Consider the following 21,976-nt stretch of genomic DNA (forward strand, 5'->3'; position numbering starts at 1 on the left):
AATTTCAGTCCATTAATTACTTATACAACCCTATATATTACTTCACCCCCAAAGGCACACTCTTCCGTTGTCTCCCAAAACAGACAGCTACCACCCAACCAGTCTATATATTTCTATGTAATTCATATGAAACAAACAAAAAAAGATACACTGTATTATATTGGAGTCATATTAAGGAAAGCATGATCCTGAGAAAATGTGGCACTATTTCCAACCTTTCTTTTTATTTCTCCAAACCTTTATTAGGTATTACAGATACAAACCATTTTAAAGTATCCATATGCAAAAGAATTAAAATATATACAAAGAAGCAGCCATATAAGATATAGAGTGTCTTCCCACTGCCATTCACCACTGTAGAGATACTATTGACTGAATATTACCTCTGGGTTAATATCAGACAGGTAGAATCTGATATTTTAATTGTGCTCTGATGTTAAACTACCCAAAAAGGGGGATAACACACATTTACGTAACTGGTTGTATAGTGGACAGTAGAAAAGAATATGTTCTACAGTGTCCAGCACATTCAAATAACATCCACAATGTCTATCATTTCAAGGGATATTTAAATACCTGCCTTTAACAAAAGCTCAGGGAGAAACATTGTCAGGCTAATGTAAATGCCCTATGTTGGGCTGGAATTATTAACTTTGAGATATAAGTAATCCTGTTATTGGTTGTATTTAAACCATAGAACTTGGGGGAGCAGATTTTATTTACAGCTGACTAAATGTCTCTCCCCCCCCCCCCCCAATATCCCTTAATCTAATTTGGATATTGCAATACATATATTGCTCACTATAATTATACAGTAATTCCAAGACAATGCCAATAGATCTGATTTCGCTGTGTATTGGTTGGAGCCATCTGGATTTATAAGTGTCCTTAAGTAAATTGGAAGCCAGATTTGAAGGTTGGGAACAAAAATGGCAATGCAGCCCATATTTTATAGTGCTAATTCATACCCAGTATTCTGTCATGTGTCTACTTAATTCTGCACACATTGTCTCATACTTGATTGTATCCATACTGGGATCCCAAGATGTAGCTGGGCCAACACTTCAGCTTGAAAAATCTGAATGGCAGTTCATATAAATTGGTTACCTTTTCAAAAATAAAAGCGAGCTACTGCTGAGGAGGTACAGTTTGCTTGTTTATAGCACTTGTGCGATGGTCTTCCAAGATAGCTATTGCTGGATTTTTTGTCCTCTTATTTTCCATTTCTCCTGTTTTCGTGAATTAGAGAAGAGACCACCCATTTTCTCTTTTAAATTATTCACTCTTGCTTTATGGAAATTCAGTATAATGTGCTTTCTAACACATGGGTGCTCCACCTCATGTGTAGTTAATGCATGTCATCTTACCAAATATTTCAGGACTAAGTAAACATGGATTGCTTTGTGGGTGGTGACATGATGCTTAATCGTTCAAAACTTGTAGTGCAGTCCTTATCATGCAGCCAAACTTAAGTACACAAGTCCCATTGCACATGTGTGATTTTCTCCCATCGAAGTTAATGAGACTCAAAAGCACTTAATTTCGGTTGGATAGAGCCCATACTTTCTCCAACACCTAAAAGTCATTTTGTGTTAGCTTGAAATAGCATTATCAGGGTGAAACACTTTTCTAAATTTCCTGATACATCAGGAATGAGTCAGATACCACTTTTCCTGCCCATTCCTTCCCTAATCCTGTTGTCTGTCCCTCTTCTCACTCCACACCTGCTGTGTAGCGGATTTAGAATCCCTTTATTAAAGCAATTAGCAGTTGGCCAGGAGAGTAGATGAATAAACAAGTCTTGACTGTTTTGTCTTCTACTGCATGAGGGGAATTTTAAGGTACAACATGACTCTTTGGATTACAGCCTGCTAATTCTAGCTTCAAGCTTTTACTTCTTTATTTCAGATATACATCTTTCCGTTCTGTATCCTTTCATCCACATTCTTACTCATTTTAGTTAAGGGCTAAATTCTGATAAATCTAACAACCCTCAGACCCTCCATCTACATTCACACATGCTTGATGATATTTTATTTAGACATCTACTTCCTACGCTTAAAAAAACTATGTAGATACATTATATGCAATTACTAGCATGATCAGTTACCGGCATGGTAAATGTGATATGTTAGGATGAGGGGAGAATTCTTTGGCAATAGCAAAAAGGAAAACTTCTGACATTTAAATTCATTAATCTATTCTTTTCTCTAGAAATTTAACAACGACTGGTGGATAGGACGATTGGTAAAAGAAGGCTGTGAAATAGGATTCATACCAAGTCCAGTCAAATTAGAAAATATGAGGCTGCAGCATGAACAAAAGGCTAAACAAGGGAAATTTTACTCCAGGTAATCAATAACAATTACACAGAGACTGTGATTTAATCTATGGGAAGTTGTTAAAATTAAAAAGCCTGGGTATATTTTTCTTCCTTGGTGGTGGCGGTGTGTAAAAATCCTGTTATTCTCGTTCTCCACTCTTATTTACCAGAGCCATTCTTTAAGTGAAGCTTTAATGTCAGGATTGTACATTGAAAGGAAAGGCTATGAACATGCTTCCAGTTTACATGCTCCTTCTGTCTCTCATAAAGGATTGGTGAGAGGCCTTGGTTTTGTGCAAGGAGATTAAAGAAATACAGGAACTTGCTAATTCAGTCTCCCTGCAGAAAACCAAGGCCTCTCTGCATCACTCTGCAGCTACAATCCTTGGAGTCAAGTATTGTCTGAATTGGCTCTTTTGATTTGAATTTGTTTCCACATGTGTAGAACTAAGACTTCCTGAACATGGTTCTCTTCCTCAATATTGTCATAAGCTGCTAATTGCTATTTTACTTCTTTCAGAAAGAGAATAAAATTTTCACTTTAGTTATATTTGTGAAAGTTGGTATTTTTATTGTTATTTCACAATAATAGCCAGAAGTGGTGAAAAGAGAACTTTTAAATCACTAGTCTTTTCCTCCTATAAATTGTTTGACTTAATATATATATATATATATATATATATATTCATTCCTTGATGATTGATGGTTGACCACAGATGTGTGGTTTTTTAAATTGAAGCTACCGTCACCATCCATATGTTTTTTGTGGGTTTTATTTATTTATTTATTTATTTATTTATTTATTTATTTAATCTTAGTTTTTTCATGACAACTCAGAGCCACCAACAATATTTTAATATGATCTTCAAACTCTTTGCAGTCCAAAAATACTGTTTCTGTGGACCCTTACCAGGGTCCTTTAATATTGAAGTAGTTATTTTAGGGAAGTTTTTAATGTTTAATGTTTAATTGCTTATTATTATCATTATTAATATCTGTTGGGAGGTGCCCAGAGTGGCTGGGGAAACCCAGCCAGATGGGTGGGGTATAAATCATAATCATCATCATCTCTGTTTTGTAGAGACAGATTAAAGGCATCATGTCATTTGGCCTTCAGGACCAGGCTTTGGTTACTGTGGAAATTCCTAACAATTTCACTAATCTCACAGTTTTCACTGATCATCATCACATTTATACCTTGTGAGCATTATATTAGAAAAGTGAATGTTTATTTACTTTACTCTAGTAAATCAGGAGGAAATTCATCATCCAGTTTGGGTGACGTAGTACCTAGTTCCAGAAAGTCTACACCTCCATCATCTGGTAAGTGGGCCATTGCTCTTTTCACACTTATAAATAATAATTTATATAACTATTGTCTTCCTGCACATTACACTTTTCAGTAGAAGTGAGAAATCAACCCTTTTTCATTTTTTAATTAACAGGTTCAGGGTACAGATGATTTTAGTAAGACTCATTCATGTAAAAACTGGTAATGAGGAGTAGAACAGAACTTAAAGAGCATCACTCTGGCTAGTTCATGTATTTATGTTAGAGTGATAATGTAAGTTGTGGATCTTTGTTGAAGGTGATAGTCCAGTTATTATGTGGAATATGCCGTACATCTACCAGCAGTTTTGCCAGGCAAGTAAAATGGGTAGAGGCCTATAGCTGAGGCTGTGGCTTTACATGGTTTACTGGAACCATGCCAGCAGCAGTCATGGTGGCCTTTGGGGGGAAGGGGGTGAAAGTTCTTACATAGAGCATTATGTTCCTACACAGTTAAACAGTGGAATTTGCTACCAAAAGATGTGGTGATGGCCACCAACTTAGAGCCATTTAAGGGGGAATTAGAGAAATTAATGGATAAGGCTATCAGTGGCTGCTCGAAGAATACCTGTATGTTATCTCTAAGTTAAGAGGCAGCATGCATCTAAATAACAGTCACCAGAAACAACAGCAAGGACCGGGTTATTGTCCTACTTGTGAACTTCCCATTGAGGCTGCTAGTCTGATCCTGCAGGACTCTTCTTAGAATATTAAACAAATATTTTTAAATCATCTCTAAGATCATGGAAAGAGGATTGGCAGCATCACATTTTGTTAGCCTCTAGACTGTTTATGTGGTTAAACATGTTTTGATATAGTAAAATAGATGGTTTTTGATACCTCGCTTCTAAAACCTTCCTTGGTTATCTTGAATGATAATCTCTTTGCCATATGAGCAGTGAGCTTGGTGCTTTCTGTTTGATGGGGCACCAGGAGAAGCACTGCGGAGCCCAGGGCCAAGAGGAAGGGGCCCTCCAGCAGTCACTGGCTGGGTGGGCCTGGAAACTGCCAGGCCATAGCTTTAGCTTGGCAAGAGAGTATATGGATCCAGTTCCTCCAGCGATGGCCTGTGTTGGGCACCTTTGTTGGCGACATTCCAAAGTGACTGGGTGTTTCAGTCACAGTATCTACACTTCCAGGAAAATGCAGGCTGTCTCCAAGCATCTACTGAGTGCCTTCATCATAATCGCTCATCACGGCTAGGCCCTGCAAACCACACTAGTTGGTCATTCTTCTTAAGTCTTGACATCTTCTTGTTAGGAAGCTTCCCTAACTCCAAAAAGGGAAGGGCCCATCTACGTAATTTGCCATAGTTTAAGTTCAGCCGCTGCTGCCATCTCCCACCCAGGTTAAACTTCTTTGGGGTTATTGGTTTGGGTGTTTGTTTGTTTGTTTGTTTTAGCATGTGATTTATATTCTCATTTTGCATTTTTATTTTGTGAACCACCCTGTGATCTTTGTACGAAGAGTGATATAAACATGTAATTAATACATAATAGAGGAAGAAAGATTAAACATTTCCGTTGAGATCTATAAAATCTCTTAGAGGAATACTTTTTAAATTGCATGACTTTTTAAATTGATAATAACAATATATCCAGATTTTCTTTTTACAAAATTGATTGAGCATGTAAACTAGAAACATGTTTACAGCCTTTCACTTCCCTTTAATGTACAATCCTGGTATCAAATCATCACTTAAATAATCGCTAAGCAATTGCTGAGTTCTGTTGCCAATGTTACTAATAGTAACAGTAGTAGTAATGAAACACCAGCGATGCATTAGGCAATCCACAATGAGAAGCATCATAGAAGTTTAAGCATAGAGAACTTAAAATATATTGCATATTTGTTGCATATTTTTGCTACACATATATGTTCCTTTGGGAGTTAAGACAGGGAGATGTTTGTACTGCTTTCATGTTCATCATACAACCCAGCTCCCTGTTGTCGTAAAGACCCTTCTTTTAACATTTCTGAATATATTAACAAAGTTGTTTTGAAGTGTATATACAAAATTTATTACAATTATTGCAGATATAAAAGAATATATAATAATGTGTATTGCTTGGATTGGTGATCATAAATAAAAGGTATTTTGTATCAATAACAATTAGAATTTATAGGAAAGATGGAAGGGAGGGGAGAAGAGGGTAATTAAAATATGCACTTCATGAGGCAAGACTGCTGCAAACTATGCGTACTATTCTACCATATGCCTCATTATTTGTGTCATCAATGAAGTCACATCAGATTGTGTAAAAATTGTCATGTTTCTTTTGGCTTCTTGCTACTTTTAGCTTTGTGGGTGCGTCAGTTTTTCCAGTAATGCTGTTTGTCAGACTGGTGCGTAGTTAATAATTGTAATGATTTCTATGTCCTGGCAGTAGTTTTTCTTGCAGCAGTTAATAGATGTGTTCTGAGTTCTTTGTTTCAAATTTGCAACATATCATGACTATAAAAGTAGAGCCAGTCTTAGGTTCATGGGGACTCTCTGCCTTGTAATCAAATTATTTCTGTACATTATTTTCCCCAAACTTTTCTGTTTTTGCACACTCCCGCCACATGTGCTGATATGTGCCTATAGTGGGACATCTTCTCCAACACATGGGAGAACTGTTCAGTTTTATATATGCTAGATGGCTACAGGTTAAGTACCAGCCATGCACAATTTTAAGGGTTCTTTCTCTGGTTGTTGCCAGTATGGATTTGTATGGCACTTTTGTCCACAGCCTGTTCCGTGCATCTTCTTTAGTTTCTAAATCCCAAATCAGTTCTCGCCACCTTCTGAAATTTTGCTGAAACAAAATTGAACCTCCATGATAGCTTTATACAAAGATGATATTAACACTTTTGCTAATATTTTTCCTTCCACTATTATTTTTTCCATATGCCATTAATTGTATTGTGGCTTCATTTTTAATCTGGGAACTTGTTAAAATGGACCTAAATTGGTAGCCTAATAGATATAATACTTGAACATTTTCCAATTAAATTTGCATCTCTTTAATGGTAATTGGTCATCCATCTTTGTTAATTTTTCCAATCAATATAATTGTTAGAAAGCCCTTTCAATAAGACGTTTGTGTTCTCCATAGTGTCTTATAATAGTCTTTCCCTCCTCCTCCCCTTCTTCCTTTTTGTCTTTAAGATGTAAGGCTTTATATAATAGGAATGTATCCTCAGTTTATTGTTCAGTTTTTACTTAAACAAAGGCAGTTGGTGGCAATTCAGCTGGAGCCCTCAATAGCTATAGCATTTCCTAGATGACTATAGATAACTTTCATTTAAAAGACTTTTAAAACTTCAGCTATATTAAACAGGTTTGGTTTTCTGCCTGTTTCACATAATCAAACACTTATTTTTTTATAGCATTTAAAATTTTCTGTATGTGATACATTAAAAGTTTTCACAAGAGGTGAATGTTGATCTGTCAAATCATTATAGGGATTCACAACTTTTCATGAGAGGAATCAACAAGTTCCAACCCCAACAAGAAGTCAGACCCCCTGTGGTTAATTGCCCTTAACCACCACTGGCAATATGACCCACTCATTTGAATTCCATGACCCATCAGTCACTTGGGGGGGGGGAGGGATACTACAGGCCACAAGATAAGTATGTGTGATATGCATTCTTTTTGGGGTTAAGTAATCTATGCCACTTGGATTTGGGATTTGCCTGGGGCCCAACCTAGGTCACTAGTTCTGGGAGCTTGTTATGGATTCAAAGTTGGTATAAACCTTCAGTCATTCTTAAAAGTGTATATTCCAGTATAATAAAGGATACATTTGTATTGGTAAAGCTGGAAAAACTTAAAATTGAACAAAAATTAAATACAATTTATAATTGTATATAACTGTATCTGTATGCCTATATTTAATCCCTGAGTATTGTACATTTTAAAATTCCCCCTTTTGTTTTTATTCTGTTTGATATTTCTGAAGGACGTCTGACCTGGGATACTGTTGCTTACGATTTCTTTTTAACCCTTTTCTCCTCTCCCTGCCATCTGATAATTGTACATTGTTTATCTATATATAGCTATAGACATAGATGCCACTGGTTTAGATGCAGAAGAAATTGATATTCCAGCAAACCATCGCTCCCCCAAACCCAGTGCAAACAGTGTCACATCACCCCACTCCAAAGAGAAAAGAATGCCCTTCTTTAAGAAGGTAACGCCTACTTCCAAGCTGCCATCTGTACACCTGCTCACCTGCACTGCGTCACATTTTGAGTCCTGTTGACTGTCTGCGTCCTTTGACAAGCCAATAACATGCATGCTTTTGTTATTCTTTGTTTCTTTTCCATGCTGCTGTAGCTAAGCAGAAGCAGAAATCGGTAAGTTTACTTGACACGAGTTGTATTTATTCTGCCACTGGCATCATTAGCATCACCTACAGTTTATGTAGTGCAATCATTTCAGTACAAAGGAAGAAACTTATCAGACTGCTAGCTGTTCCAGTACAGTAGAAACAGGCAGACCAGGCCCTGTGAGTGACTTAGTCAAATGTTGCTTATGGTACTTTTCCTTTTTGATGGAATAATAGGCTGCCAGGGGAATTTCTTTAAACATCCACAGAAGTAAACAAAAATTGACAAGACCAGATAATGCACCGATCTAGTGCATGCTTATTCTTTGTCATTTTTCCAGATTTTTTACTTGTAATTCAGTCTTATAACTATAATTCATTTTTGTTAAATCTAAACAGATACTCATCTTGTTCTTTAAAAAGAACTTGCAATTTTTAATTTAGTCAGTATTTAAACTTCTAATCCACTAGGTGCAAAATCTGCAGATGAGCAAGACCAGTGGAAAACTGCAGGCTTGTTTTGGCGGTCTACTGTGAGTTTTTCCTATTGTCATATATAAATTCTTTCCCATTGTTCTTGCCTTCTCCTCCAGCAGTCAGACTATAGCATCTTGCCTGTTAGATAACAGGACTGGGGACTCCCTTCATAGTCAAAAGGTACTCAATAGGGAGGCTGGCAAATGTGGTGTATTGTCATACTCTTTTCATCCCTTGTCTGGGAACTACAAGATGCTCCCAAAGACCTGACTAGAATTTGTTATTTAGCAGCCAATTATGAGCAAGTGGAAAGCAAAGCTAGCTACTAATATTCATTTGTTTATTTTTACTAAAGCAATCTCAATATTTTTTAAAATTTAGATTCACACCTAGCATTATATATACATGATATACATGTTCTTCTAGAGACCAATGTTTTGCTAGCGTGGTCTATGGCATGCTCAATGAAACAACAAATTCACTACCTTCACAACAGTCCAGTCGTCTTCAGAACTGTTCAGTTCTTCTTGAATTAAAAAAATTCCCTTGCTTGCCTTGTTTATCTACATATGTCAGTTGATATGAAAGTTACATTGTCCACTGCTTTACGGAGTACTAGTACATAAAAACATTGGGTGCGTTGGGTGTTTTACTTTTTCTCCCCAGAAAGGCAAGATATAAATCCCACAAATAAATATATTTTTAAATTCATCACCTCTGTGATCCCATGTGTATTTTCTGTTAAATATTATTCACTTCCTTCTTTTTACTGGGCCTAAATCTTCCTTAGTAATGAAAGGCTATTTCCAAGAGCCACACCTAATAATTCTTTTTTAGTCCTTTCACTTTTAAAAAGCAGATTTCTCAAAATCTCAACAAAATTGCCATGTGCAGGAGAAATTCATGTCATGTGTTGACATTTGCTCACCACAATCTGGATAGACACTCTAATTAACTCACTGTAACAGTCAAAGCACAGCCATCAGATGAGAAAAAATATCCCTCCCTAGCTATCTGGAATGAATTTGAAACAGTAACATGGAGGTGAAAGTCTCTTGTTGCACATTTCAGTCCCATAACATATTGCCACTGACAGCATATTTAATTAGAGCTGGGGAAAGCTAAAGGCTAGCATACAGCTGATTTTAATAAGTACCAGTATTCCATCAAATAAGGTAATATCTGTACCTACCCTAATTTTCAAGGGTTATTAGAGTGAGGCTGGTTTCTGGATAGCCACCATAAAACATAGAGATACAATATAGTGGGATGTTGATTTGGCAAATATAATAGGGTTGTAACATTATTCATGAGGGCTGATACAGTAATGCATGCACCAGGTTATTTATCTTTATAGCAAGAATAATTCCAAAAGTATATATTCATAATTACACAGCAGAGTCAAGAGGCTTCGCTTCTAAGTAGGTAGTGGATCTGGCATGCAAAAATTAAATTCACATGCTTTTGATGCCTTGGGCACTGTTATTCATTCTTCTTACTTTAACAATTATGTGTCAAATTTACATGTAAGCAGAAACAAACACCGACACAACTGTGTTCCATGTTTTAGACTGCTGCTTGTGTGGCATTTTGTGCTGTTGCTGTATTAATGTTTGTCTTTGTTTTCTTATGTTTGTATTCTACCTTATTGCTTTTATTATTATTACACTTGGGACATGTTGAATACTGAAATAATGAACAATGACAACATTCTGTGATGTTGACTGATGTATTTATACTATGTAGGCCCTTGAAAAATAGATCTGGCATACCTACTTTTAAGCTTTTTCCAGGTTGGTGGTTTTGAATTTGAAACATTTTGCCCACTGCAAACAAGCAAAACTGAAACAATGTTTTAAATAAGCCACTTTTGGTGGTTTTGGTAATGTATTTTTTATATATAAAAAACTCTTTTGACCATATTTGCATATAATTGTATGACACATTTTACACATTGAATGGTCAATTATCCATTCATAACTTTTGCATGATAAATCAAGCAAGTAATTTACAAAACATGCATTACCATTAGCAGGAGTCTTTTAGAGAGGATTGCTGTTTAGAATTCTGCTAATATAACATTCAGCAGTTGCTAAGATAATTGTATTTGTGAATTCATATGCCAGTTGATTTGAAAATAAAAGTGTAAGTTTAAAAGTCCAATCAAAGAGATTTCAAATTAGTATCATCGTGGTTTAATGAACCATATTTATTTTGAGGAGTGAAGACTGGTGATTCTTACCTTTTGTTTGCCTCTTGCCTCTACAGCCTCAATTCTATTATTAAATTGTCTAACAGCTTTGACTATACAGTAGTCTTCAGTTACCAGAAGTTGATGGCAATAGAGTTCTATAGATATAGTCCATTTGCCACTCTTTCAGAGTGATGGTTATCTTTCAGTTACATGGAGTGAATATAATTTAAACTGGCTATGCAAATAAGGTTGGATGGAAGCATTTTTAAAACGTTCTCCCAAATATAAATAATCTTTTGATACTTTTGAAGTTGTTGCTGGGAGAGCCCTGGGGGGGAAGTGCACCTCAGATTTCCCCCAGTGACACCACTGGAACCTCAGCTAGATAAAAATAATAATAATATATTAGAATTAACCTTTATGTAGGAATTAGAAGTTTAGTGCTTTTTCTCTTTATCAGACAGAACACATCCCTCCGTATGATGTAGTGCCTTCTATGCGACCAGTAGTCTTAGTGGGGCCTTCCTTAAAGGGATATGAGGTAAGAAATTTAATTTAATTAGGTATCTTTCCCCCCCCTATGTGTAAATATGAGAGGATGAGAAAGAGTTCAATGATTTTAAAAGGTATTGCCTACCTTGATGCTGCCGAAGTGTGTGAAATTTTATTAGATTCCCCCACACCTGTTGTTGGCAACATTTTGTTCATTTAAGAGTAAAAATATTAATTCACTAATCTCACATTAAATTGGTTTGTTTCTTCTTTACTTTCAGGTGACAGACATGATGCAAAAAGCATTATTTGATTTTTTAAAACATAGATTCGAAGGGCGGTAAGTATTTAAGAATCTAGACTAAGTTGCATTAGTTAAAGACTGAATCCCATCCCCACTTCTAAACCATATTTCTAAATCTGAATGGAATTCAGATTTATTTTTCTTTTAATTGCTTTTACTCTTATTTGGGTTTTCTCATGTTTGTTGACATCCTTCTTGAAATAAGCTACCAGAGATCACAGCTGAAAAACCTCTCCTTGAATTTTATCCATGTAAGCCTTAAGGGCTTGAATATGCATGGATGGATTTTGTTTTGTTTTCATCCGTCCCCTTATGCTATATCCAACTTGCTTCTCAAGTGTGAACAAGTTTGTCTCCTTTCCTGTTGTCTGCAAATGTTACAAGCATATTTTCTAAGCTTTATCCAAGCAATATAGCAAAATATTGTCACCAATGAACCTCACGTGTAATATTTTTATCCTGTGTAGAATTCTGTTTATTTGACATGAATTACAAATCTTCAGAAACTGATATTATTTGATTAGTTTTGAAATTAATGTTGCACTTTACCTTTTTTCAAAAACATTGAAGGTAGCAGATTATGGCTGCAGTCCTATTCCTACTTACCTAGGAGTTCTGAGTAGGATTGACGTCTTAGTGTATATCAGCTGTTTTTAGCAACCAACAATTCAGAAACAAGAAAAGCAAAGTGGTACCTGGATACATAACTAAATATATAAACATATAAATAAAAGCAGATTGGGGGTACAGGAATGGGCAGAGGGAATTGCAAATTATCACCTCAGTCACTGTTATACTGATGGATCAGATGTTACTCTGTCAGCAACATAAATGTATACAACCCCTGGGGTTTTTAAAAAATCAACTAGCCTCATAATTGTAATATAGTCTTGTTAGCAAGTATTTTGTTTCCAGTCAGCTAGTTTTAAGCATGTGTTGTGTAGTGAAAAAAGCAATCTAAAGACGATGATCGCTATTTGCTCTGACCTGGATTCCACTTTCAAGTGGTAAACTGTGCAGGAAATAGTTCCACAAGTCTCAAGTCTCTGTTAAAATATCTTCTGTACATTTCTGGCAGTTTCCCAACCACTCCTTAAAAAAAAACCCACCCCCACCAAGTGTGGGGACTTTTCGGCTCTCCAGATGTTGCTGGACTCCTACCCTCATCATCCCTGGACATTGGCCATGCTTGCTAGTGCTGATGGAAGTTGTAGTTCAGGAACTTCTGGAGGGCCAAAGGCTTCCCACATCTTCTCTAGGGTAATGGCAGATCCCTTGTTTTATAGTTAGTTGTTCATTCTGGCTACATGTGTTTTTCTAGAAGATATAATTCCAATTGTGAAAGGCAGCTTATTTGAGAAAGCTATATTGTATAACTGTTTTAAACACAATTTTAAGCAAATTTCCTGTACAGAGATTATACCACTGTTACTGTTTCTGCTGTTGCAGCATCTAAATTGTATTTGATGCTTGCTTTGTTTTTTGTTTTAAGTTCCTTGCCTAGGTAGTGGACAGTCAAAACTAACACACACACACATACAAAGATAACTACTGTACAAGGTTTAACTTGGGAGCAGATAAGCAAGAATAAAGTCTGAAACCTCAAGATTTTAAGTGCTGTGTGAAAACCCCTTTTGGATCAGAAGGGGTAACAACAAACCAAAAGGAGAGGCCCTAACTTGGTGTGCTAAAAGTATCCTAGATTTCTCTACAATGCATTACAACACTACTCTCTTTTTCTTGTTTTGTTCAGTATATCAATCACACGGGTCACAGCAGACATCTCGCTTGCCAAACGCTCAGTATTAAACAATCCCAGCAAGCATGCGATAATAGAACGGTCCAATACAAGGTCAAGTTTAGGTAAGTAAATGGAATGATAGTATTAAAAGTCATCACTAACTATACTAATCTAAAACTTGAAAACTCTTCATTTTATAAAAAAGGGATTATTCATTATAACTCCAGATACAGTGTCGGGTTTAGGCACTGCCTCCCTGTGGAAGTCAATTTTGGTACATCCTTAGATCTTACTGAGGTAACACATGTACTTCTTGGGTAATTGTGCACCTGAAATTATGTGCCTGTTTCAAAGTAGCAGGTTTTTCAAAACCATTCTTAGATTCCTTCTGTAGCTTAGTAATTTCACTCATAAAGAATGTAAAAACAAAATAAAAATGCCCATGGTATTACAAAAGTTGGTCCAATATTCATCTAATATAAATTCTTATGTAGTGGTTTGCTTCATCTGTGCATCTCACAAACCTTTAGGATAAGTTCAGGAATCTTTCTTGTAAGATATGAGAGCAGGGGCACCAACTTATGGGGACTAAGCCCTTTTGCACCACCAATGTCCCTCAAAAATCAGGGGGCAGAACAAAGACAAGCAAGCAAACAAAAGCTGACCATATGCTTAGCATGGTATGTGTAATCTTTCTTCCTCATCAGTATTTATCTTTTTTTTCTTCTTGGCACCATGTAACTGTGGTATTTGTTTTCCCCCGTGTCGCTCTCTTCTTACTCTGTTGTGGCTGTTTTCTTAGTGCTTTTGAACACTTCATTATTAAATGTGTAGGCAATCACTAATTCTCTTATTAGTCCTATTAGTTAATAGTTTATATTCCAGTCACAGAACTCAATTCAGTGTTTATGGGGTTTCCATAATCCCCCATCCAAGCACTGACCAGACCTACACGTCCTTAGCTGCAGGAGGTATTTGCATCATGTTTCCTCAAACCATACATGGGACCATGCACAGTCTCACAGCTGAAAAAGAACTATTCCAAGTTCATCTCAAGTCATTAGCAATTCTAGCATTTCCTCTTATAAATACTTCTTGGCATAGCATGTTTGTTGTGTTTCAAGAACAAATAGCTGTTGAAAAGTTATTTGAATCTACATTTGTGTGAGAAAGGAAGCTTTACTCAGAACACATGGTTAAAATCCAGTAGCCATATATGTGTCTGTGTGTACATGACATCTGTATAAGTTGCTGAACCGAATCTATGGCTTTTGCTTCATTTAGTCAGTTTCAAGAATCCAACCCCCTTTTTCTTGTTTGTTCCCATGTATGTTACATTTCTAGTTGCTCTTGTTGTAACCTTATCTCATTCTGTATGCTTTGGACAAGAACCTGATTCTCTTGGGTTTTTCCATTCTTTGCTTCATTAATGCCCTCCCTTTCCAGATGTTTTGGGTATGTATATATGGTTGCTAATTATTTTGCTTTTGTCTTCGTGTTCATGACGTATTGCACCTCACAAAACCACTATCTCTTTCTGATAGCTGGTTTTGTAACAGTAAAAACAAGTTATTGGTGTAGTCTGTATGGAATTCTCTATTCTAGAGGGTATCAATGATTTTAAATGTCAGAAATCAAGTCACAGTTGGCAGGAAAATACTCAGAAAAACTAAGATTGGATATCTAAGTTGTGTACTCAGAATCTGTACTGCACTAGTCTAAGACAGTAAATGTGCAAGTACGCAAAGAGTTGTACATAGCTGTTTGTAGAAACAGTTCTCCTTTGTGTAATATATGCACACATTCTTGCATGTATATTAGAGGAGCTTTGCTTTGAAAATCTTGTCTTAGAAGCTTTGTTTACTTGTTTTGTTGCTATACATGCCATGCCGGTTGTGTTAGAAAAGACAACCTCTAAATGTTTGAAAAATTACTGTATTTTAACTAATGTGTAGTTGATGTGTGTTCATCCAACATCCCTTGTTTCTAGCAAAAGATACTGTACGCATGAAAACCACATCCACTGTATAGTGGTAGCCCTTAATAGCATTACAATCTATCACTATAAGGAACTAACGTTTCCACTGCTTTTTAAATATATCATTTTTGTAGTAAACTGTTTACCGCATTGTACAAAGAACCCAGTTCTTAGCCTCAGAGGATCAGGAATCTAACAACAGTTCACACACCTAATACAGCCCTGATCAAGAATTCTCCATTTCAAGGATTAGAACCGCTAATTTGCACATATTTGTATGATGAGCCTTTCACCCATCTTAATTCTCCTAATACTGCATCATTCATGGCCAGAACACCAGAAGGCTGGCCTATACTTCACAAAATAATCATACTGAAGAAGAAAGGATAGAAATCAGCAATGCTTAAAAATCTATTTTTAAGATATTGTTCTTTATTTTTATATACCATAAAATATACCTTATACCTTTAAAATCTTCTCTCTTGGAGAAGAAAAATAACATTCCAGGCAAACAAAATTTGAATAGAGCCAAAACACCCTTTTGGAATTTTTCAGTTCAAAAATGGGGAAAGCGGGGAGCTGTTTCACCGCTGCCTATCCCATTATCTTGTTGATTGGTTTTCCCGGCTACATGTGGGTGCAACACACACACAAACAATTTTCTATCGTGTGAGTGGAAAGCACTGCACTCCTACTTGGTTTCAGATTTTAGCACTGTGACGAAGCCAGATCGTGATACATTCAGTGCTTTCTGCCCTCACCATAGAGTCTTCCAGGTTAAAACAAGAAAGGCATCCACCAGCAACCTGTCATAAAATCGTGAAAAGTAAATTGGGGGTTTTAAATGGCATATTGATCATTCTGCATAATTTCAAGTAATAGGATATAAATATATATCTATAATTAACAGAATTATTTAATTTGATTTGATAACTGGTTAAGATAAACAAATCCCCAAAAAGATATAAAGCAACGCCACTTTTCTATAAAACTATTTTCCCATTGTCTACCTTTTCCCATTGTCTACCTTCCCTAACTCTGATTATGTTTGCTAGTTTTATCAAGTGTACTATGCACCCAGGCTTCTAATTCAGGAGGGTCTGTTTTTTACCTGTACCTGACATAATACTCATATGGGCTGTTAAGAATTGATTTTAAAATCTTCATGCAGCACTACATCTTTAGTATAGCTAAATAATAATAATAATAAAGGGCCTCTTGGTCATTCATAGACCATAATCTATCCTTCTCTAATAATACTTTATCCAAATATAAGCTCATTTGGGACCAAGACCACAAAATGTGAAAAAAATCTGTTTGAGATTGACATCACCAGCATATACTACTGAAGTTGGGATATATTTTGTTTAATCATCTTGGTGTCAAGTATTGTCTTGTAATATGTGTTCCTCTTTCACATATCTACTTCCATATTTTAAACTAAATATTTCTGGACAAATCTGTTGCCCATTGTCTTTGATAGCAATTTCTTTGCATTTCAAAATGCAGTAAAATGCCATGAGCCAATGCATTCAAAATTCCAAGAGCAAGTTTACCTCACACTGCACGCCTGTTTGACCTCACTAAAATTACCAAAATGTATCCACAGTCATACAGCCCGAGTACAGGACCAGGTTGCTGATGGGGTGGGAACATTTTGGCTTCAGCCGTTAAGGAGAAATCTCTGCTTCACACAAATTTCTTACATGGGAGCAATTTTTGTGTCAAGCATTTTATCATCTAACACATTATCATGATAAGTAGCAGGGTTATTTTACTGAATTAATTTGTCCTCAAGACAGTTCAGTATTGGTGTACAATTCTTTTTTATTGATTAGGCAGTGGGTTTTTTCCTCTTTTGAACACCGTTAAATAGCTTCCTTCTTTAGGAAGACATTCATTTCATTGACTGGCAGCTTCTCATATTTGAATCTCATTAGTTGTTTGAAGTGAAATCTGGTGAAGTTAATAAAGAATAGAAATGTAGAAGTGTACAGAGGACCTAGTATCCAGAAGTTGTGTCAGATTAGATTTGATATTATATATTATATATATATAAAGAGTGTGTGAGAAGAATAATGATCTGTTGTGAGCTTGGCGGAAGTGTACAGTAGATGAGCTTCCCTGCTTTGGCTCATCTTCCTTTTTCTTTTTTTCCTATTTTTCTTTTCTTTTATCTTTCCCATAGTTGCTTATGTTCTGTGTCATGTACTTTGATTTTTTATAGTTTTTTTTCCATCACTATTAAGTAATTTTCCTTTGTAATTTTGGTTGTCTGTATTTATATGTACCTGTTTAAAGCAAAATAAAAGTTTAATTATTATTTTTTTAAGTGTGTGAGAGAGAGGCGGGGGAGAGATTCCCATTCATAGGAAAGGTGGCTTATATCTAGAGGCAAAGTTCTGATATAAGCCCAATTAAATATGCTGGTGTGAATCCACCAGCATCTAGAGGGGATTGGGGCTAAGGCATTTAGTGTGGACCACCTTTGTTCAGAACTTAAAAATCTGTTCCTAGCCTAGATGGAAAGGTATTTCCTATGTTATATTTTGATACTTCTTAAATTAATGTATTTTTCTATAATTGTTCCTGCTCAGTTTGTGAAATGCAACATGAAAAGGTCAAACATATATATATTTCCAAATACACCTTTGCAAATTTAGACCACAATCTAGCCAAATTAAATATTAATATCTTTGGTTTCAGTTAGAATTTGTACTTAACGTTCCCATTGAAATCATATTTCAACTTTTGCTGAACTGTGTGGTCGTTTGCCATTAAAATGAGCAGCAATTTATCAGCTTCTTCAGAAAATTAAATATCAGTCCACCACATGTGAGATTCTTTGTCTTCCTAAATATCACAAAAAATGCCACTGTAATTACAAATTATAAGACTGTAACCCTGCTGAAAGTTCCAAGAGCTAATCCTCGCTTGAAGTTTTAATAAATGTTAACACCTTGCTGCTAAAACATACTTGCCAGCATAGCAACTGCCCACTTGCAATCTGGAGACCTTTCCTGGCTCTTAAATAGACTTGCATCATGAAAGAGGGAGCAGCTTTTAATATGAAATAAAACTGGGTAAAAATGTTTTAAATATAAAGCAACCTCTGGAATGTTGCTATTTTGTGTATCGTGGCTCAGTCTCCACTGAGAATACTATGCTTTGACTGGGCCAAGGATGGAGGCCTCCTTTTCCTCCCATCCCATACTTACCCTCTTCCAGAAAAAAGTAGCAACTGACAGCGCTTGGCACTGCTTTCAAAAGGCTTCCGGCACAATAACCTTTAGTCACACACACACAAATTTGTATGGAATCACTTTTAAAGAACTGCTTTTTGAGACTGCTTTTGCTCCATAAGGTCCAGTGTTACATATGAGATACCTTTCTAGTGAATTATTCAGCCCTTCTTGATCATTTCTTTCTGATTTCCAGCCAATCTCTGGACATGTTTTTAACCTTTGTACTTGAGACCTTGTGACTCTTTTGTTCATGTTACAAAAACTAGTGACACAGTTGAGGAAGGGCTGAAAGCACTTCAAATACATTTCATTTTTTTTTTTAAATTGCAACTATATAAATCACTGATATTTGCAAGGCAGCTAGCAGGCATATTTCATTGACATGCCAAAGACAGATAAGAGAAGTGCCTATTGAAATAATTTTTTTAAAAGTTGAAGTAATCCAGTTGTTACGGTAAAATCTGGGTGTGAGGCTGCTCTGCCACCCAGCTCGTCGGACTAAGTCCGCGGGTTCCTGCGGAGGAAAATGAGCTCAGCTGGAGACAGGAGCAAGCTGCAGAAGATCCAAGTTCATTGCGCAACAGGTTCAAGGCGAGATTGAACAGCGAGAAAGGGGTGACATGAACTTTTGAAACTTCCCTCCATGTCCCAGAATACAGTGCAAAATACATCCCAGTTACATCATGAATACATTAAGAAGAGGTTGGGTTACACAGGATTAACGTATGGAGGAGGGAGGGGGGAATATGCAGAGCTGGAGATATGCGCAGATAAGCACATCCTGAGTACCAGTGATGAGAAGACAATGGTCCATGTATGCATAGTCTGCCACCTGGCATTGCCCGGAGGAAAGGCTTGGCAGAGTGATATGACAGGATTAGGGTCTTGACACCTTGCTTGAGGGATTATGGAGGACAGGGGAGGTGTCATGGAGTCCTAGAGAAATTGAGCAAATTGGCACGTTGATTTTCTATGAATTTTATAGATTTTAGTCCCTTTTGACATTGACAATTGGAAATAAATGGATATATTGTAGCGAAGAAGGTGAAGAAGACATACTGTATCACAGTACAGAAGCGTAAGACAACAAATGATAGAAACAGAGAGAGTAGGATTTGGTCACCCATTACTGTACTTTGATTACTATCAGTTGAAGATGGTTTACTGGCAGCTACAATGTGGGATAGTGAAAGGTGTGGTTTTATTTCTCTTTACTTTGACACGCAGTATCTTAGGGCGGCAGCAATGGCCCTTAAAGAGTATGCTATGTGAGTGCAAAGCACTCAGTTTGGTTAATGTTCATACGCCACTCTTATTCTTGGGCCCTCGGTGGTGCCAGGAAGGGCACTGGATCGGGCTACCCACCTGCATGAAAATGTGAAGAAAGGCCAGTATCCAAAGATACTGGGCAGGAGATGAAAATTCTGAAACAGTCTCTAATGCGTAGACCCAGAACTCCTGACTGGTATTGAAATGGCCATAACTTGTTGGCAATTTAGGTTTCTCCAACCTTTTAATAAACAGGATCATCATATTCTATATAAAAAGTGAGTGTGGAAAACGAACACAGCCATAAACAAGTGTCTCTTTGCTTTTCCACAGCTGAAGTTCAGAGTGAAATTGAACGAATATTTGAATTAGCAAGGACGTTACAGCTGGTAGTACTTGATGCCGATACTATTAATCATCCAGCTCAACTTGGTAAAACCTCTCTGGCTCCCATTATAGTGTATGTAAAGATTACTTCTCCAAAGGTAAATATTTTCCACTGGTAGTTCAACGTTTGGCCTAACCTTTGCTTCCAGTCCCATGCTGTGGTGTGGAGATACTCGCGTTGCCTGGAAGTATTGATGAATTACATCTTTGAAGTACTGTGTGGTAAAATATATTTAATGAACAGTACGTAAGTACAGTTTGCCGCCGTATTTCTGACTAAGCCCAAAGGAAGGGGAAAATACATTATACAACTGACATCTTTTGTATGGGATCTGGCTTCACAATATCAAGCAACAAGAGTGAAATCGCTGGTCCTGAATGCACAAAAGAAACTAATTTTAAAGAATTTAAAGGGGCAATGTTGCTGCTTGCTGGCCCCCTGCAGTTGATCAGTGTTTTCTGTGCCCCTGCTTTAAAATACTTCTCTCATTGCAGTATCTATGCATGCAATCTGTTGCTTACATGGCTCAAAATTGATTCCGTTATATTTTCATTCTTTCATATTTTAACTGTGGTCTTCTTTTCCCACAGGTTTTACAAAGGTTGATAAAATCCCGAGGCAAATCTCAGGCGAAGCACCTTAATGTTCAAATGGTAGCAGCTGATAAACTGGCTCAGTGCCCTCCAGTGAGTTATTCTTAACATATATGGGTAGAGCTGTGGAACTGGAACTCGTTCCTTTCTCTACTGATTAAAAACGACCTGAAATTAAATCTGTGTGTTCATTTTTTGCAGCAAGTTCTAGCCATGAGTTCACAAATCTCTGTAATTAATTATTCCACAGTTCAACTATCTACACACATGCAAAACCTGTTCTAAAAGCAATAACCATGTTAATCAAATGGTGGGAAAGGATCCTCCTAGTTGGTGCAATTACTGTTTTTGGAAGACGGATCCATGAACATAGCCCAGCCAGCTGGATTTGAGGGGATGAATAGTGCATGCAGCACTACGTAGCACAGTTCCTTATCCAGGTCAAAAGGCCACTAAATAACTCCTACATCAATGGTCTCTTCCTCTATGTACTCAAGTATTGGATATTGTATGCTGGGTGCTATATCCTGGTCTTTTAGCTTTCTGTTGCAATAATGGGTTTTCCAGTCTTGCCAAAACCTCTCTCTTGTACTTTCAGTTGCCAAATGAAAACAAAATCTTAACCAGAATGGAGGAAATAGTGATTCCCCACACCCCAGAGTAGTAAATTTCTGTGTTGTATGGCAAGGCTTGGGCTGATTTTAAGTATCACATGAGTTTAATGATTTGAATATTATGAACATGGTTTTCCATAGTTCTTTGGTTATGACGATAGATGATTTTATTTTATTTTTGCATTGTTTTGACTGAATTAATCTCATTTCCAGGAAATGTTTGATGTGATTCTGGACGAGAATCAGCTTGAAGATGCTTGTGAGCACCTGTCTGACTATTTGGAAGCTTATTGGAAGGCCACACACCCTGCTAGCAGCCACCCTCCTAATGAGCTTCTCACTCGCACATTGGCAACCGCCACTCTTCCTATCAACCCAGGCCCAAATGTTAATTTGCAGGTAAAGGTACTTTTTGGATGCCGTTTGGTTTTAAGGCTTTCCTCCAAGAGTCCCTGCTGTGAACATGCACTGTGGTGGCTGTTTGTGTTACAAAAATGGATCTAATTCCCAGTATTAAAAGGTGGTCTCTCAGCTTTCAGATCTGATGCAGGTGAAAGATGAACTGCTCCATTTCAGCCTAAAATAAGTAAAATAGCTGAAAATGAAGACAGATTGTGTAATTTACAACAGCCAGATTCCAACCTAAAGCAAAGCCCCCAGTTCTGGCTTTATTGAATTAATGACCAAAAGTAGTCTATGTAAGGTTAAGTAGA

The 21,976-nt window shown here is 36.8% G+C and overlaps 1 protein-coding gene across 10 annotated transcripts in view; it reads left to right on the forward strand.

Annotated features, from left to right (window-relative positions):
* The window catches only part of CACNB2 (calcium voltage-gated channel auxiliary subunit beta 2), a 125,600-nt gene that overhangs the window by 100,447 nt on the left and 3,177 nt on the right, over positions 1-21,976 (forward strand). For 6 of the 10 annotated variants that reach the window (XM_083405751.1, XM_083405757.1, XM_083405755.1 and 3 more), the window contains 9 exons: positions 2,215-2,351; positions 3,570-3,646; positions 7,697-7,830; positions 11,100-11,180; positions 11,413-11,471; positions 13,189-13,298; positions 20,002-20,153; positions 20,647-20,742; positions 21,477-21,662. In XM_083405751.1, the coding sequence (XP_083261877.1) occupies positions 2,215-2,351; positions 3,570-3,646; positions 7,697-7,830; positions 11,100-11,180; positions 11,413-11,471; positions 13,189-13,298; positions 20,002-20,153; positions 20,647-20,742; positions 21,477-21,662 (1,032 nt within the window). Of the gene's footprint in view, positions 1-2,214; positions 2,352-3,569; positions 3,647-7,696; positions 7,831-7,976; positions 7,997-8,439; positions 8,502-11,099; positions 11,181-11,412; positions 11,472-13,188; positions 13,299-20,001; positions 20,154-20,646; positions 20,743-21,476; positions 21,663-21,976 lie in introns of all 10 variants that reach the window. The other 4 variants (XM_083405754.1, XM_083405760.1, XM_083405759.1 and 1 more) reach the window with 2 other exon arrangements.

This window comes from Podarcis tiliguerta (assembly GCF_965153285.1).
Source record: "Podarcis tiliguerta genome assembly, chromosome: 12".
Lineage (NCBI taxonomy): Eukaryota > Metazoa > Chordata > Lepidosauria > Squamata > Lacertidae > Podarcis > Podarcis tiliguerta.